Genomic DNA, 17263 nt, shown 5'->3' on the forward strand with positions numbered 1-17263 from the left:
TATTTATTAATATAATTATTAAGTTTACTTTGGTGCATATTTGTTGTTGGGGGAGTTGGCACATATTTATGTGTCAATGATATCCTTGATTATTCCTTGGTGTCTTGGCTATGGTCGCAAGTTGAAGATTATAAAGCCATCATACTTATATTCATATGGTCCTCCTTTTTGGAGTCCTTGCCTTTAATTCTCCCGTCATTGTTTGCTTTTTACTCAAATTAAACCTCCATAAATATGATATGACAATTATTTCAATCTCAATGTAGAGCCGTAGAGGAGTCCTTTTGTAATTTTATACTTTGTATCTTTTTCATGATGAAAGGTGCGTGCAAATTGAGCTCATTCAGCATAATTGAAGTATATTCTGATTTTATTGTTTAATTTGACTCAATTTCGATTTTAATTTTAGGTTAATGTATAAAGAAGAGAAATACATTATTAAGTGGAATTTCTTGAGATTCAACTTAATGTGTATACCCTCCTTCCTAGCTGTATAATATGGTGCATATTTATAATGTTTAGTTTATAATATCAACTTTTATAATTTTGTTAATGAAATGTTTGATAGTCAAAGATATACTTTATATTTTGAAAACCCTACAAAATGAAATAGGTATTATACTTTCAGACAAAAGTTGTTTATTTCAAATATCTTTATTCATAATTTTTAAAAATATGAAATTAAAGATATTTAACAATAAGCAAATGAAATCTAATACGAAGTATGATTTTAACAAAAGTAAATACTAGAATAGCTAGGTATGAGTAATAAGAACATGATGAATAAGAGAATAAATCCCCCCCCCCCCCTTTTTTTTTTGAAGGAAAGAGAGCAAAAGAAAAACTCCATCAATCTATTTTTCTTAATTATGTTATTTTTGCATAAAGCGATTCATTTAGATGGGTTAACATTTTTAGGTGAATTTAAACCTAGTTTTCAATTACTTTTATTTTTTTTTCTTAACTTATTTTTATCCTTCATTACTTGCTCATCTTTCTTTATATGAACTTTAGTTTGTTAACAAACTTTTTTTTTTTTCCTAAAATCAATAAAATTTATTGTTTTTTCTTTATTACTTAACTTAACTTAACTTTTCTTTTCTTTTTTTATTTATTTATTTATTATTTATTATTATTATTATTTTTTGCATAAACCTTTTATTTTTTTTTTTTGCATAAACCTAGTTTTCAATTACTTTTATTTTTTTTTCTTAACTTATTTTTATCCTTCATTAGTTGCTCATCTTTCTTTATATGAACTTTAGTTTGTTAACAAACCTTTTTTTTTTCCCCTAAAATCAATAAAATTTATTGTTTTTTTCTTTATTACTTAACTTAACTTATCTTTTCTTTTTTATTTTTTATTTATTTATATTTATTTATTTATTTATTTTTTTGCATAAACCTATATTTTATTGAGTAGGATAAAAATTAAAGACATGAAATACTAAGTTGATATAAAGAAAAAACTGGAGGAGAAAATAGGATGATGCTTTGTCCCAAAAAAAAAAAAAAAAAAAAAAAAATAGGGTGATGCTCACATAGGGACTTGTTTTGTCTTAAAAGGCAAATTAGTGAAAGATTAGATATAAAGAAGGATGACGTGGCAATACCTGTTTAGACACATGACATAATTTTAACTCTTTTAAGTTGCTGACAATCCAACAAATGCATGGTAATGAGTCAATGCAGCCTCCCAATAATAAAACTATTACTTTCCTCTTTTATTATTTTTTCAAACCTTTTTTTGGCTGATTTCCAACACTACCTTACATTCACTCGATAAAACTACAACTTCACCAACTTGACATACTTTAACCAACTACATCCACGCGACAGTTAAATAATGTTTTCTTCGTTTTTCCTTTTTTTAATGATAATTTAGGATTTTTATCGAGTAAAATGAAGAGGTTTATTGGGGTAGAACTCTTCATGGATCAACTCGATTCAGTTTACAGGCTAGATAGTTTAGAAGAGTGGCAAAAAGGTAGGGAAATATCCTGCCCTAAATTGTTACTTGTGAGGATTGAATTTGACAATAATTTAGTTGTTGCTTCATTAAATAACATAATATTTTAAAATTAAAAATAAAAAATTAAGCCGAACATAGGCGGATGGAATTATTCATTAAAGATATAAAGCAAGTAATAAAATGACACATTTAAAAAAAGAATAAACAATTTGAAACAAATTATTTTATGCACACATCAATTTCAATCATATTTGGTTACTAATATTTTTTATTTTTTATTTATTTATTTTATTTTTTAAAACTTGGTTACTAATATCATAAGATGAACTTATTTCATGTTTTTAAAGCCATGTATAACGTTATACTATATCATCCTCTATTTTAGAATTTATGTACTATAAAATTGAACTTCATACCTTTTAACCTGCACATTAACAATTGTGTCGGTCAATCTATTATAAATTTATAACTTGTGATTATTCTCAAACACAAACATTATTAATCTTCAAAATATCATCTTTCTCTGATCTTAAACATACAAATAATTAATTAAAGATATTTATTGAAAACTGGTTGTCAAACAATCACTTGATAAAATTCCATTATTACCAACTTGCATACTTTAATATTTGGCAGTATCCCTCATTTCTCTCTCATAGTATCAATCTCTCTCTAATTAGGGAAGATGAACATAATTAATTAACTAGTACAGTGTATAATACAAGTGTAACTACACCTTCTTTTATTATTTAATTAATAATTAGTCAGTTATTGGCATTTCTCTTAACTCTTGACAGTAGAAACGGTTCATGGCAACCGCAGTTCTGTGCTTTAGCCAGCTTTAGTGTTCAGAGTTGCAGGAAATAAGTGGGAAAAAAAGAGGGATTTTTTTTTAAATTAAATTTTTATTCTAAAAAGATTGCTTGGTTTTTGGGTTTCTGTAGATTAAATTATATTCTTATTGCTTAAAAATTACTGCTATTTTCTGGGTGAGAAGTGATTTTGCTTAAAATTCACAAATTTGGTGAATTTTTTTTTTGTTCTTGGTTTTATGGGTGTGTTTAATTTCTATGATTGAAAAGCTTAAAGTTCAGAGATTTGAATTTTATACTACTTCATGGGATGGGGTTGATGCTTCAAGTTACTTGGCAATTGATGAATCTGTTCATCATTGCTGTTGCTATTCTTGTTCCAGGATCTTCAGGTAATAAATTTAATTTCCATGTGCTATTTTATAATCTATTTGAGATTTTGTTGTTCAATTTTTGATTAATTTGGTAAGTTTTGTCTATAATCTCATCTGGGTTATCACATTTTCTGAATATTTGATTTGGGTTATTGTTTTCATTGAATTTTCTTGTAATTTTTGGGAGATTTTGAATATGCATAATGCTGAAGATTGTCAAATTGGTGGGTAATTAGGGGGTTGAGAATAAGATCATGGGTTTGATTTTTTACTTCTGCTGTGAAAATTTTTGTGTTGGTGACAGATGTAACAGTGATTGATGTTCATATATCAGTCATCTCTCTTACAATACTAAATCTCCTGTTTACTAAGATTGAGCTTTGAAGTATGGACTAATTCCAACTTCTAATGCATGAAATTGTTGTTTGAGCATTTGCTGGATTCTACTTGTACATTACCCTGGTTGCCATTTATTGTATGGTCCATATTGCGGTTTGAGCACATCCGGTTATTGGATGAACCATATTTCGTCTGCTCCCCCCATTACCGGAGGATGTCGTGGCCTCTTTAGCCTGCAATATGACTTGACTGCAGTCTGGTTTCTGCCTCATTGTTGTTTAGTAGTGGCCAATGTAATGTGGTTGAATGTGATTGATAAATGAGCTTACATGCGAGTTATTGCATCCTGATGAATTAATGACAACTTAGCAAACCTTAGGGTGCAATTAGTTACTATTCAATAGAAAAAAGGGTGCAATTAGTTTGACTACATGCAGACGATGCAGTCACGAACGAAGTCAGAACTTCATCTCAGAAGGAACACAATTTTTCTTATGGTTTTAGATTGCACTTTCTTGTAATTTTTGTAATCCTTGAAAGTTTGGTGGAAAGTAGTCTGTCAACTAGTCTGATTTGGTTAGGGAGAAGATTTTGTACATCCAAACCTGATTATAACCAGTCTAACAGTGAGATTCATATTGGCAGATAATTTTTATTTTGAAACCGAATGATTTAGCAAACCTGAATACCATTTTGACTTCTATTATCGTAATAATCTGCAGGTTTTGGTGAACCTCTGTCACTAAAGTCTTCATCTCCAATTCCTTCCATAGAAGCGCAAGTGCCTAATTCCATACTTGAACAAGAGCCACTGCAAAATGGTAAGTTGTTGATTCTTATAGCATATGTGCTATTGCTTTACAGAACAAAATTTTCAAGCTAATTAGTTTGTATTTGTCAATGAATTAGGTTTGATTGTTCAGCCTCCCATTTCATCTCCATCAATCAATTCTCCACCAGTTTATCAATTAATCCAAGGGCCACCACCCTTCCTGACACCAAGACAATCAAATACACTGCCACCACAGCATGGCTTTTCAAAACTTACTGAGGAATCACCAAGCTATTCAGCTTTTCCATCTGCAAAGGCTCCACAAGAATCCACCTCACCACTTGCTGAGCAGTCGAATGATTTGGCACCATCTTTACAAGCTGCTAAACCACCACAATATACAACTCAACCTGCTAGCGATGAGCCATTATATGATTCAATTATGAAACCGTCTGTTGAGGCACCACATGCTTTAGCTGTTCCGCCGACTGCAAAGCCGCCAGTAGTCATACCTCAAGTGCCAAGTACTGTACTACCACCAGAGCCTTTCCCATTGGCATCGCCTTCACCACATATGGAAGTTTCACAACATAACACAACCATGCAATCCCCTCCTATTCCTCCAATACCGGAATCTGAGGCCCCAATTGTTTCAACATCACCATCTGTTTTGGTTCCACAAGCTTCAAAGCCCTTAGATCTTAAGCCCCCATTGCCAGCTGCAGAGCCACCACATGCGTCGGCTATTCCACTAGCAGCAAAGCCACCGGCGGCTATATCTCAACAACCAACTTCTCAACCACCGGAGGCTCTAGCATCTCCTTCACCACCATTGAAAGTTTCACAACAAAATTCAACCATGCAGTCACCTCCTATGTCTGGAGCTGACGCTCCATTTATATCAACTCCACCGTCTGTATTGGCCCCTTCACATGCTTCATCTCAGCCACTAGATGCTAGGCCTCCTCAAAGTAAGCCAACAGATGTTAAGCCCCCATTGCCTGTTGCAGAAACACCACATGCAAAGTCACCTAGGACCTTACCTCAATTGCCAAGTGCAGAACCACCAAAGGCGTTACCTCAAGCATTTCCTTCGCCACCACCAAAATTCTCGCAACATACTTCGACCATGCAGTCCCCTCCTATTCCTGCTGTAACTCCCCCGACTGTTATGACTCCATCACATGCTTCTTCTCAGCCATTAGTTGCAAAACCTCCTCAGAGTTCGGATCTTCCATTTGTTGCTAAGCCCCCATTGCCTGTTGCTGAACCACCATATGCTTCACCAGCAAAGCCTCCAGTGGTCATACCTCAACTGCCTTCTGCTCAACCACCAGAAGTATTACCTCACATTCCTGCTGCTGAGGCCCCAGCTAACTCAACTTCACCCGCTATTTTGGCCCCGACACATGCATTAGCTCAACCACCACGAGCTGCTAAACCTTCTCATAATCCGTCTCTTCCACTGGCCGCAAATCCACCGTTTCCCGAGCCGCCATTGCCTACAGAGCCACCACAAGGATTGAATTTGACACCTCCCCCAAAGGCATTGCCAATTTTACCTTTGCTACCCCCTACATTGCCACCACATCCTTTAGATACGCAGTCTCCTCCACCTCAGTTAGGCATGCCAAATGCATCATCTCCTCTGCCTCAATTGAGCATGCCGAATACATCATCTCCTATGCCTCAAGCAGTGCCACCTCATCAATCATCTCCCCCTCCACAACCGGTTTCACCATATACGACGTCTCCCCCACCACAGTTGGTCTTGCCACATGCTCCTCCCCCGACTTCTACCGTGCCTTCAAATGCTTCTCTTCCTCCTTCAATGGCGCCTCCTACCTTGGACCCTCCACCAACTCTAGCTTCACCGTCTCCTCTTCCATCAAATGTTTTATCTCCTCCGCCTCAACATGTGCCACCAATTCTATCTTCTCCTCCCCCTCAAATGATCCCTCCAATTGCATCTTCTCCTCTCCCTCAATTGATCCCTACACCTGCCTCTCCTCCAACGCCTGCATTCCCTTTAAATGCTTCAGTACCACCGTCTTCTGTGATGCCTCCACCAGCTTTACCTTTACCACCCCCAGCTGTTCCGCCCCATTCTTCTGCTATGCCATCACATGCATCAGCTCCACTACCTCAATTTGCCCCACCTCATCCTTATGTTTTGCCTGCACCACCACCGTTAGAGTTACCTCACAGCTCCCCTCCACGTTCGTCCATTTTACCTGGAGAAGTTCCACCAAATGCTTCTCCTCCATCCCCTTTCTTGACTCCTCTATCTCCAGCTTCTCCTGCAAACCCGTCGCAACCTTCATCTGCTCCTCCATCTTCAGAGCCATTACATTCCTCTGTTCCACCTTCTCCAGCAAGGCACCAAACTGTTCCCACCGCACCCCCTCATTCTTCTCAAAAGAAAGAAACACCGGATATGGCTCCCCCACCATCACTAGCTTCTCCAGGTATGTCAACTTATATGAAAGTGTATATCCTTGCATTGTACTTCTTTAAATTCAATTAATCTGGAGTTCTGCCTACTTTTCAGAGCGATCACCTTCTCCAAGAACATTGCCAGAAGGTGCGCCACCTGGCCCCGAAGTTACTCCAAGATCCCTTCCCCCGAGTTCTCATCAATCAGAAGCACCAAAGCATGCTCCCATCTCGAGACCAAAACTTTCAGGTAGCTGTCTGTCTTTCTGTCAGTCTTCCAGGGGGCAAATATTATCTTACATAGATGTGCCACCAATCTTGTTTGCATATAATTTGCTATGCATTACCTGTATACGACTCATTGAACCCAGTGTCAAACTTTCTTTTTGGCTTGAACTCGTTTAACAGAACCCAATACATCCCCATCATCTGCTCCACCTCCAAGCAAAAACCCTGTTAGTGGTAGATCTTCACCAATGGCACCTCCAGGTAGAGCACCAGATCAATCACCAGAGGATAAGTTTTCACCACATCCCGGTAAGAAAATAATGAAGATATCTGTCTTATTTGTGCTGGAGAAACTTGTCTACTAGACTAAAAAATTTCCGTTCCTTGTTTTGTGGGATCATCCCCTAATAAAGCTCCGTCAAAACCTAAATTTGAGAGACACAGCGCAAATGCTCCCACCCCAATTTCATTCAGAGTGCCTCCTGCAAATAATGCATCTCATCATTCCCTACATCATTCTCCAGTTACAGGTACTGTTTGGTTTGATTTATTGTTTCTGTTGACATCTGAGGGTCTCTGGCTCTCTATAGTCAAGCTCTGAAAAGATTATTAGGTGTGCGAGGCTAAAGAATTTAGATAGTAAATTTGTATTAAATGTGGGCTGGAAAGTGGCTAGATATGAAGAGTAAATGATGTATTGCGCTTGGGGGCTAGATAGTAAGACATGAACTTGAAACAAGAGTAAAAACGTTGGAGATGCAATACCCTAGGGTGGCATAGATTTTAGAACATAACCTTGCTGTAAACTGATGGTTCCCTTTTTCACATGCTTCTCTCAATTTTTTCTTGAATTCTCCTGGATTTGATGGAATATCAACTTATACACAGATCTTTCAGATTCCCTAGATTTATGCATGTAATCATTAATTAATAAGACAATGAACTAAAAACTTCATAAACCTAGCTAGTTATGTAAATGCATCTTATAATCATGTATCACCTCTATAATCTAGGTGATAGCACACTCTCACAGCAATATAGCTTTAATTCCAAAAGGATTTGGGGCTGGTAATATGAACTCTTATTCAAAGCCATTAGTGAAAATTGGAACAAGAAAAATCTGTTGAGAAAGTAAACAAGTAGAGTGGAAAGGGCAAGTTGGACACACTCTCTAATATTTTACTGAAATATAATTCAGTGAACATCACATTTTTAGAGTAATTTCCAGGAATTTTTCAGTTAGAAACTCCGTTGATCCATAAATCCACAAGGACATCTAGTTTCACAACAGTTCATGCTTCGCTATCTCCTTACTAGCACCATGTGAACGATCTCATTTTTTGGTGTCTTCTCCATCAACCTCTATTGATACATAAGCACCTTTGCCTAAGGAATAAATAAAATTTATGTTCCTCCTCCCACCAGCTCGAAATCATATTCATAATGCTGTTTGAGTTAGTTAATTCATGTATTCGTAGTAATTAATCCTATCTTTCTTCTTTTGAGATGGAATTGTAAATTCATTTTTTATTTTTTGGGTTTAAGTTCAAGCTGAAAGCCCTTAGTTTCTAAGTGCTCCTATTATCCTATACAAACGTCAAATTATTGCCAATGGCTTGACAATGATATCAGTCATTTTCTGTTTGTTTATTTCAGGATCTCCAACAGCTATGGCCCCTTTACCATCTCCGCCAGGAATTCCTGAAATTACTCCTGCGCCTTCACCCCTCCAGAGGGCTTCGCCTGGTAATTCTGGAAGTAAGTAAAACACTTAATGATATGCATTCTAATTTTGTATCTGTATAGAAATGGCTTATTTATTTTAAACAATTTTTCTTCTTGCAAGTTCCCTTTCTCTCTCCTAAAATTTCTCCTTCTGGGTCTTCAACAAGGAAAACAAAGAGACCACTTGCACCACCAATTCGGTCATTACCGCCTCCACCACCCAATGCAGGTCCATAAGCCCTCAATCCTCTTTATGTTATGCTCGTCTTTATCTCTTTTTTTTTTTTTTTTTTTTTATTATTTTTATCTGCATTAAGCTAACACAGGTTGACTAAATTGTAGATTGTGCATACCTTACATGCCCCGAGCCTTTTACAAATACGCCTCCTGGATCACCTTGTGGTTGTGTCTGGCCGATGCAAGTTGGGCTACGCCTTAGTGTGCCTTTGTACACATTTTTCCCTTTGGTATCAGAGTTGTCCAGGGAAATTGCAGCCGGGGTTTTTATGAAACAAAGTCAAGTTCGCGTAATGGGAGCCAATGCAGCAAGCCAGGAATCAGATAAAACTATTGCCCTAGTCGACTTGGTACCCCTTGATGAAAAATTTGACAATGTTACAGCATTGTTGACATTTCAGAGATTCTGGCACAAGCAGGTCATCATAGACAAGTCCATATTTGGTGATTATGACGTGCTGTACGTACGCTATCCAGGTATTACCCTATGGCTAGATGCCTCTGGTTGTTTGATTCTCCTTCTATTCTTTTTTATTACTTTGGTGACAGAGTGAAATATTTGACAGGTGAAAAGAGTTTTTCTTTGTTCTTACTTCTAACACTAAAATGAAAAAAATATTCATTATTTAATATTTATCGTTGATTTGATATCTTAGGTCTTCCTGCATCTCCACCTATGGCTCCTGCTGACATTGCGGTTATTAATGGCATGCCTTACTCTGTTCGAGACCCTAATCAGAATAGTGTGCATCCTCTGGGAGTTGATGTGACAAAGCAGGAGCATAAAAAAAGACTTAGTGGCATTGTTATTGCTGCGATAGTTTTTTCAGCAATTATTGGTGTGTTGATCTGCTGTTCTGTTGCTTGGGTTCTGCTCTTTAGACATACGAACCGTGATCCTGAACCAGCACAAATTGCACGTGGTCTACCTTCACTTGGAAGATCATCAGGTGATACCCTTGTTACCCTTTCACCCACTTAAGTCCTCCTAGATTACTTGCAAGATGCAACACTTCTATTAAAAAATAAAAAATAGAATCCACTATTCATACTACGTATATAATAAGTTTCTTACTTATTGTGGGTCTAATACTTCAATATACTTGCTACTTTCTAAAAAAACTGAAATAAAAATATTCCCACTCACACCCCTGAAAAAGCAATGACCCACTTCAACGGCCTGTTCTCTTTAGCTTAATTTTAGTTCAGTTCAGTTCTCTTCAGCTTAATTTCAGTTCAGTTCAGCTCCTATCAGTTCAGTTCAGTTCAGTTCAGCTCAGCTCAGATTTTAATTTCCTTCTCTCATTAACAATTCATTTCAGCTTTATTCAATTCAATTCAGCTCAGCTCAGCTTCAATCAGTTTAGTTCAGTTCAGCTCAGCTCACTTCAGTAAATCAGAACAGGCCCTTAGTCCCAAAATAATTTGGGGTTAGCTAATATGGATCGTCATAAGGAATTGTACACGATATAAAGAAAGGAATGTAAAAAGATAACCAGTTGAAAGAGTTTGAAAAAAAGGTGAGTAAAGTAATTAAAAGAAAGAGCATACAAGGGGGAAAAGATAAGTATCCCACTATTTTCTAACATACAATAAAATAAGAAAGTCAATTGTTATGCATATAATCCTGCACCCCACACACTGGTGCGACTAACCCGGGGCGAAGGGAGTAGTTGTTGTCATCCAGGAGTAAATCTAGCTGTAATACATATTATGTTGAAGGTGAATAAATCTAGCAATCCCTTTACACACTTACACCTGCTATAGATCTAGAAAAACAAAGGTGTGCTATGTTTTGGACTTTTGGTATTGTAAACTTTTGGAACTTTTCCTTGTATATTACTATCCTATAAAACCAGAACAACGATATAGGACACTGCAAAATTGGAATTATGTTGATCTTGTTGATTCCTTGATCTTTCAAAAGCATTACATAACAGATATGAAAGAGAGTACTCAGAGTAGTGTTGCCATGACTCCTGCAAACTTAAGTAGCCATTTTATAAATCAGCCAAAAGAAGGAATAAAAAGGAGAGATGAAGGCAATGAGCCAATGATTGAATTCATAGTCAGGTTCCAAGAATTTTTACTAACTCGAGTCCAATTTCTGAGAAGTGGAAAGAGTTTCTAATGGGCAATTCAATGGTTCCTTATATGCTTTGTATTAGGAAATTTAGTTGCATTTCAAAATAAGGTGCAAGTGATTCAGTCATTAACCTCTCTGCAAATGTAGGTGTCTGTGTGGCTAAAAGGTCTGTTCAACTGTGTGGTAATTGAGCTCCTCCAAGGCTTCAACCACCCCTCCCCCCCCCCCCCCAACCCCCTCCTTTCCTGCCCCTACCACACACTTCCTACGGAATGGAAAGAGGCAGCATTGTGATAGGCATAGGGGGAATTAAGACTTTAGGAGTTTTGGCATCAGCAAATAGTGACTTTAATTTAGATAGAAACTAATAAAATAATTATCTGATCATTATATTGACTGTGACCTGATACTATTGATTATCAGATATATTTGAAGATTGATAGGTACTGAATATTCATATTTCAGGGTCTACAGGAAATTCAATTGGAAGTGGTCCAAGCTCTTCATTGTCAATTGGATCTAACCTTGCGGCATACACTGGATCAGCTAAGACTTTCAGTGCAAGTGAGATAGAAAAGGCCACTGATGGCTTCAGTCCTTCAAGAATAGTCGGGGAAGGCGGTTTTGGTCTTGTATATGGTGGTGTTCTGGAAGATGAAACTAGTGTTGCTGTAAAGGTTCTCAAGAGAGATGATCAGCAAGGAGGCCGGGAATTCTTGGCTGAAGTCGAAATGCTTAGCCGTCTTCATCACAGGAATCTGGTCAAGTTAATTGGCATTTGTACCGATGAGCACTTACGTTGCTTAATTTATGAACTTATTCCAAATGGCAGCGTGGAGTCTCATTTACATGGTAGTAAAGCTATACTATTTTTGTTGTTTCTCCTTCCTCTCATTGAAACTAAAACAGCATGACTAACTGCTGGCTCTTGTGCTATTAGGGACAGATAAAGAAACCGCTCCTCTTGATTGGGCTTCTCGGATGAAGATAGCACTTGGTGCTGCACGCGGTCTTGCCTATTTGCATGAGGATTCCAGTCCTCGAGTCATTCATAGAGATTTTAAGTCCAGCAACATCTTGTTGGAGAATGATTTCACACCAAAAGTGTCAGACTTTGGCTTGGCTCGTTCTGCTATGGATGGAGACAATCAACACATCTCTACACGTGTTATGGGAACTTTTGGGTATGAAAATTCCCTTTGTCTTTTGCATGATGATCTGGAGGAATTTGCTAGTTTTGATGTTTCACTGTATTTGAGCTATTGAGTTTTTTGTGAATGCTTCCTCTTCTGTTTGAGAAAGAAAGTATACACAATTCTGGTGCTTACGTGGTTATATTCCATGGATTCCTGGTTGTTTGTGACGATTTGTCTTTCATGGCTGGGACTGGGGAGAATGGTGTGGCCAGTGATAAATCCATGTTTTAACTAGTGGGTCAATCAACTTCACTTAAATTTTGAAATTTTTTTCTTAAAAGTATATAATTTGGAAATTTTTAGTTTATTCTTTATCCCAGTAAAAGTTACGGAGTATACTTTTATTTTAAAGGTATAAATTACATGGGATCTGAAAAACATAATGGCCTTAAATTAATTTTAGCTAGGATCAAGTGAGAATGGGCTTAAAATGAATAAGTTAGAATGAGGATTTATGTGCATCTTTTTTGAACTAGAAATACGTGATTTTTAAGTTCAAATTTCTTTTATCAAGAGTTCTTTTTTAAAAATCCCTGTACATTAAATTCAAGAAAGAAAAATATGTACCTTCATATATACAATCTAAGAAGATGTATATTTAACTCTTAAATTTACACATAAATCATGTGAAGTGCCATCTTAGTATCTTACTAGATCTCTTCCCTCTATAATTTATCTCTGTAATCTCTTCCTTCTCTAAAAAAAATTCATGTTTCTGCTGTCATTGTAGCTCGGCTTAAACTATCGTGAGCTGAGATACTTAAGAAGCATGTGAGTAGTACAAGTCTCAGAAATATTTATCAATTAATTTAGTTTACATACAAAAGAGGTTATAACTTTCGCACTCATCAAAGGAGGTTAATGTAGTAAGTTGAACTACAATATATAAGAGTTGAGAGCCTATCCTGAACATTTGAGCAACCCCTAGCTCAGCCTTAGCTTGACCTGTTAGCACACCTACTCGTGACATTACTATTTTTAATACTACGTATCTTGCTTCATTATACTCTAATTAGGATTGCTTATTCCTTTTGTTTCCTAATTCCTTAAAATTCTCGACTCGGCTCATGAACACCCCAGTCATAATAATAAAGCTGTAATAATTTTTTTTTACTTGTAAATCTTTTAATGGAAACATTATGACAGTATAGTCCTTTTTTTAAGCAGATTTTGCTTCATTTTACTCTAATTAGGATTTCATATTCCATGTTTTGTCTCCTAATTCTCTTGAATTCTATTTTAGGTATGTCGCTCCAGAGTATGCTATGACAGGACACCTTCTTGTAAAGAGTGACGTCTACAGCTATGGAGTTGTTCTTCTTGAGCTTTTAACTGGAAGAAAGCCAGTAGATATGACACAACCACCTGGCCAAGAAAACCTAGCTGCTTGGACAAGGCCATTCCTCACTACTAAAGAAGGAATAGAACTGATTCTTGACCCCTCCTTAGGGTCTGATGTATCTTTAGATAGTGCGGCGAAAGTTGCTGCTATAGCCTCAATGTGTGTGCAGTCTGAGGTGTCCCACCGTCCTTTTATGGGTGAGGTTGTACAGGCATTGAAGCTAGTGTGTGATGAGTGTGATGATTCCAGGGATGGCAACTCTAGACATGGCAGCCATGAAAACTTATCGGTGGATTACGATGATAAAGCAAGCCCAGTTTCAGAGGCACCTGATTATTTACCAACCCAATTCTCTCTCCCAAACTATCAATCTACATTAGATGTTGAGAAGGGTATGTCAATGTCTGAAAATTTCAATGCATCAGCAAGGACAAATAGGCAGACATCAGATTCTTATCGAAGACACTCTGCATCAGGTCCTTTAAAGACGACTAGGGGCCGGAATTTTTGGCAGAAAATGAGGCTGTCTAATGGAAGTGCAAGTGAGCACGGTATTATGTATAGGTTATGGGCAGGGTCACACTGAATGTTCAGAAACTTCTTTTTTAGTTTTTAGTTTAGTGCTTGCTTCTCTTTTTTTTTTCAAGGTAATTAGGCATTTTGTTTTCTTTTATGTTAATATCTTACAGAATACGGATAGACGGAAGTGGGATGAATGTTCGAGGACATATTTGGAGGTCTTGTTTATAAATTTACCCCAAGGATGGAGATTAGAAGAATGAGTACTAGTTTGATTATCTGGTGTTGAGGTAAAGGCATTCATCTGTTTATTGAAATGTATAGAAGATTTTGTAACAATGTTAAATGTAGATTTTTGGGGCAGTTTCAAATGAAATATATTATTTGTTACAATGTAACGATGGTTTCTACGTATAAAACGTATTAATACAGAGAATTGCCAAAAGGAAACCCTTCCTCTCTCGTTTAGCATCAAGATTGACAACTTTCTTTATGGTGGTTGCTTATTTAGGGGTACACAACGGTGGTGTCGGGCACCTTCGTGTACCGTTTCAAGGTCAGGTGCATATGTACCTCGCAAAGTGCTCTACAATCTTCATCATCTGGGTAAAGCGGAGGTTCAATATCATTTGTCTTTCTTCTATATATTTAGCATACAGAGTTATCAATTAACAATGGTTTGTCTAGCAATGTGCATGGACACATATTTAGATTCAAAAGTACATTTTTTTCAATATTTTTGCACTTTCGCTGTCAAACTAAAATGAAAAACTCTATAAAGGAATAAATTTATTGTATAGAAAATATCAATCAACCCATCAATACATATCATACCAGAGTCGCTAAAGAATTAGAACAAGTTAAAAAAAATACACACTCAAAAGTCAAATTAATTGAAATTACAAAAGAAAGACACACAAGCTGAAAATAAACGAGTAACAAGCAATATAAATATATAATGGGATAGAACAACATTCTCAAAAGGACACCCAAAAAGGAATACAAGGCAAACATTTAAATGGACTACGAAGTTGTTGAAAAACATGTAACAAAGCAGACGCATACATCCATGTCATGGGGACGAGTGATTTTATTACATTCTTCTTCCGGACGACCTTCATTCAAGCAATTGTATATAAGTTTTCCATCATATGCTACGGGTGATTGGGCGCAAGCCCCACCTAGAACCGGACCTTCCTCTTCCAAGCATGCATTTCTACATGCTTTATGATCTGTGCATGTGCCGTTCAATGTCTCGCTCAACCTATCGCAAAACTCTCTGGCCGCTGCGTACAACAATTACAAATTTATAATTACTAATTAAAATTAATTATGTGGAATCTTATTAGATTCACCTCTTTCCTCAAAAAAAAAAAAAAAAAAAAAAAAAAAAAAAAAAGTGAAAGAGGGGATGAGAATCGAGTTATGAATGAGAAATGTGAGGGAAATATGGAGGAAAGGGAAAGAATGGGCCCAAAATGACGTCATGTGGTAATTTTCAAAAAAAAAAAATAGAAGGTGGTAATTGCTAAAATGGACATAACAGAAGGTGGTAATTGTCAAAATTTCATAAACTAAATTTACATGTTTAATGAAAAATAAATTTTTACGTTCCATTTTTTAGGTAAGTAAGATGAAGGGCCCTACCAAGCTAAAATCCCTCATGGGTCAACTTGACCATAATTTGGGAGAATGAGAGGAAATGTTAGGGAATCTCAACCCCTAATTGGCTAATTGTCCTCAGCAGGAATTTTACTTTCAATTGATGAAAGATAATGTCCTTTCCACTTGGTCAAACTTAACTTGATATGAATTACCTAATTTACTACGATACTAATAAAATTCCCTGTTACTCTCTTCGTTTTTAAATACTTGCTCCATTTTCCTTAGACACATATGCTAATGATAATCTTTGATCAACAATATCTTTAATCATCAATAAGTATAAATTCTGATAAATGAAAATTATTAATCTATTTATTAAGACGATTTTAACAAGTACCCACAAGATTATAGTTATTATGTATAAATCACTAACACTAGTCAAAGTACGACAAATAAATAGTGTTAAAAATAGAAATGGAGTAAGTATTTAAAAACGGATGGATATAAAAGTAAACAACTAAACATTACCAAATTCCTGAGCAAAAGCAGCATCGAGGACAAAGCACGCGAGCAACGCAATTAAGAAAGCAGCAGATAAGTTGGTGCTACGGATTAGCTTAGCCATTCTTCTTGAAAGGGATTAACAAATGTGCTAGCTAAGTTTGCGATTAACGACAATTAACAACAACGAAGACGGAAAACAAGCAATAAACGAGACAAGGAGAATTTACCGTGGGAAACCCGAGAACCGGGAGAAAAACCCACCAATCCACTACAGAGTAACAATTTGATGAAGAACAATGTAGATTACAAGCTTTAATTACCATTAAAGCTCCCACCCCAACTCACCCTCTCAAACACTCAAACCCTAAGTGTTTGGGTTTACATGAGGCTCTCTCTCTCTACATCTTTCCCCTCATCTTATTACTCACTTACAATGACAAATCATGAGTATATATAGTGCTAATAATCCAAGGGCTAAGATTATAAGTAACTAGCAAAGGAGAAATCAAGACCGTAAAAACCGAGGCTCAAACGCGAAAACAGAGCCCCGAGAAACCCAATGGAGCGGGCGCTCCAAGAGACAGAGCGGGCGCTCCAATGGACAGGAGCGGTCGCACCATTAAACTGGAAGAATAGGCAAAACGAGCCTCGAAGGAGCGGGCGCTCCTCTATGAGGAGCGGCCGCTCCTAGTTCCCCTGCTGAACAGCTCCTCGTAAAACAGCCATATCTTCCTCGTTTCTTGGCCAAATTTGGCTTATGACCAGTCGTTGGAAAGCTCTTGAGACGAGCTGTCACCTCCAACTTGAATCATCTCAATATCACTTTTAGATCTTGAGATATGGTCAATTGAAGTCAACCCTTTGTCGTCCACCATTGCTTAACACCAAGCAATAGCCCATAGCTTAAACTCCTAAGCTATGCACCCCCCTTTGCCTTCTTGAACCGTTCTCCACACTCTCAAACCCAACACTTCTCTAATACAAAAACTTTAATTTGTGTGATTTATATTATACTGTAATTAGCTCACTAACTTGTAAAGGGTTTAATTATGCTACTTTTATTTAAACTCCGATTTTATAGCTAAACTTGCCGGCCTAAATTTTAGTACTCTACAT

At 36.8% G+C, this 17263-nt stretch overlaps 1 protein-coding gene across 4 annotated transcripts; it reads left to right on the plus strand.

Moving 5' to 3' along the window:
- The first annotated feature begins 2595 nt into the window (after nucleotides 1-2595).
- LOC145610245 (uncharacterized) lies at nucleotides 2596-14416 on the plus strand. Of its 4 annotated transcripts, none has more exons than XM_081665541.1 (13): nucleotides 2596-3176; nucleotides 4220-4318; nucleotides 4407-6737; nucleotides 6821-6955; nucleotides 7114-7242; nucleotides 7347-7463; nucleotides 8590-8691; nucleotides 8780-8887; nucleotides 9001-9372; nucleotides 9552-9845; nucleotides 11447-11833; nucleotides 11922-12165; nucleotides 13421-14416. In XM_081665541.1, the coding sequence occupies exons 1-13, from the start codon at nucleotides 3095-3097 to the stop codon at nucleotides 14103-14105; spliced, it is 5085 nt and encodes a 1694-aa protein (XP_081521667.1). In that variant the 5' UTR covers nucleotides 2596-3094; the 3' UTR covers nucleotides 14106-14416. The 4 variants fall into 4 exon arrangements, with proteins under 4 accessions (XP_081521667.1, XP_081521668.1, XP_081521669.1 ...); XM_081665542.1 differs by having other exon boundaries at nucleotides 11928-12165; XM_081665543.1 differs by lacking the exon at nucleotides 7347-7463.
- The last annotated feature ends 2847 nt before the right edge of the window (nucleotides 14417-17263 follow it).

The sequence above is a fragment of the Chenopodium album genome, chromosome 24 (genome assembly GCF_948465745.1).
Source record: "Chenopodium album chromosome 24, dcCheAlbu1.1, whole genome shotgun sequence".
NCBI lineage: Eukaryota > Viridiplantae > Streptophyta > Magnoliopsida > Caryophyllales > Amaranthaceae > Chenopodium > Chenopodium album.

Bases quoted from the DNA above. Each gene is read 5' to 3' on its own strand.
- LOC145610245 (XM_081665541.1), top strand. From the start codon at position 3,095: ATGGGGTTGATGCTTCAAGTTACTTGGCAATTGATGAATCTGTTCATC. The intron at 6,956-7,113 runs GTAGCTGTCTGT...CTCGTTTAACAG, and splicing joins CTCGAGACCAAAACTTTCAG to AACCCAATACATCCCCATCA. The intron at 12,166-13,420 runs GTATGAAAATTC...ATTCTATTTTAG, and splicing joins CGTGTTATGGGAACTTTTGG to GTATGTCGCTCCAGAGTATG.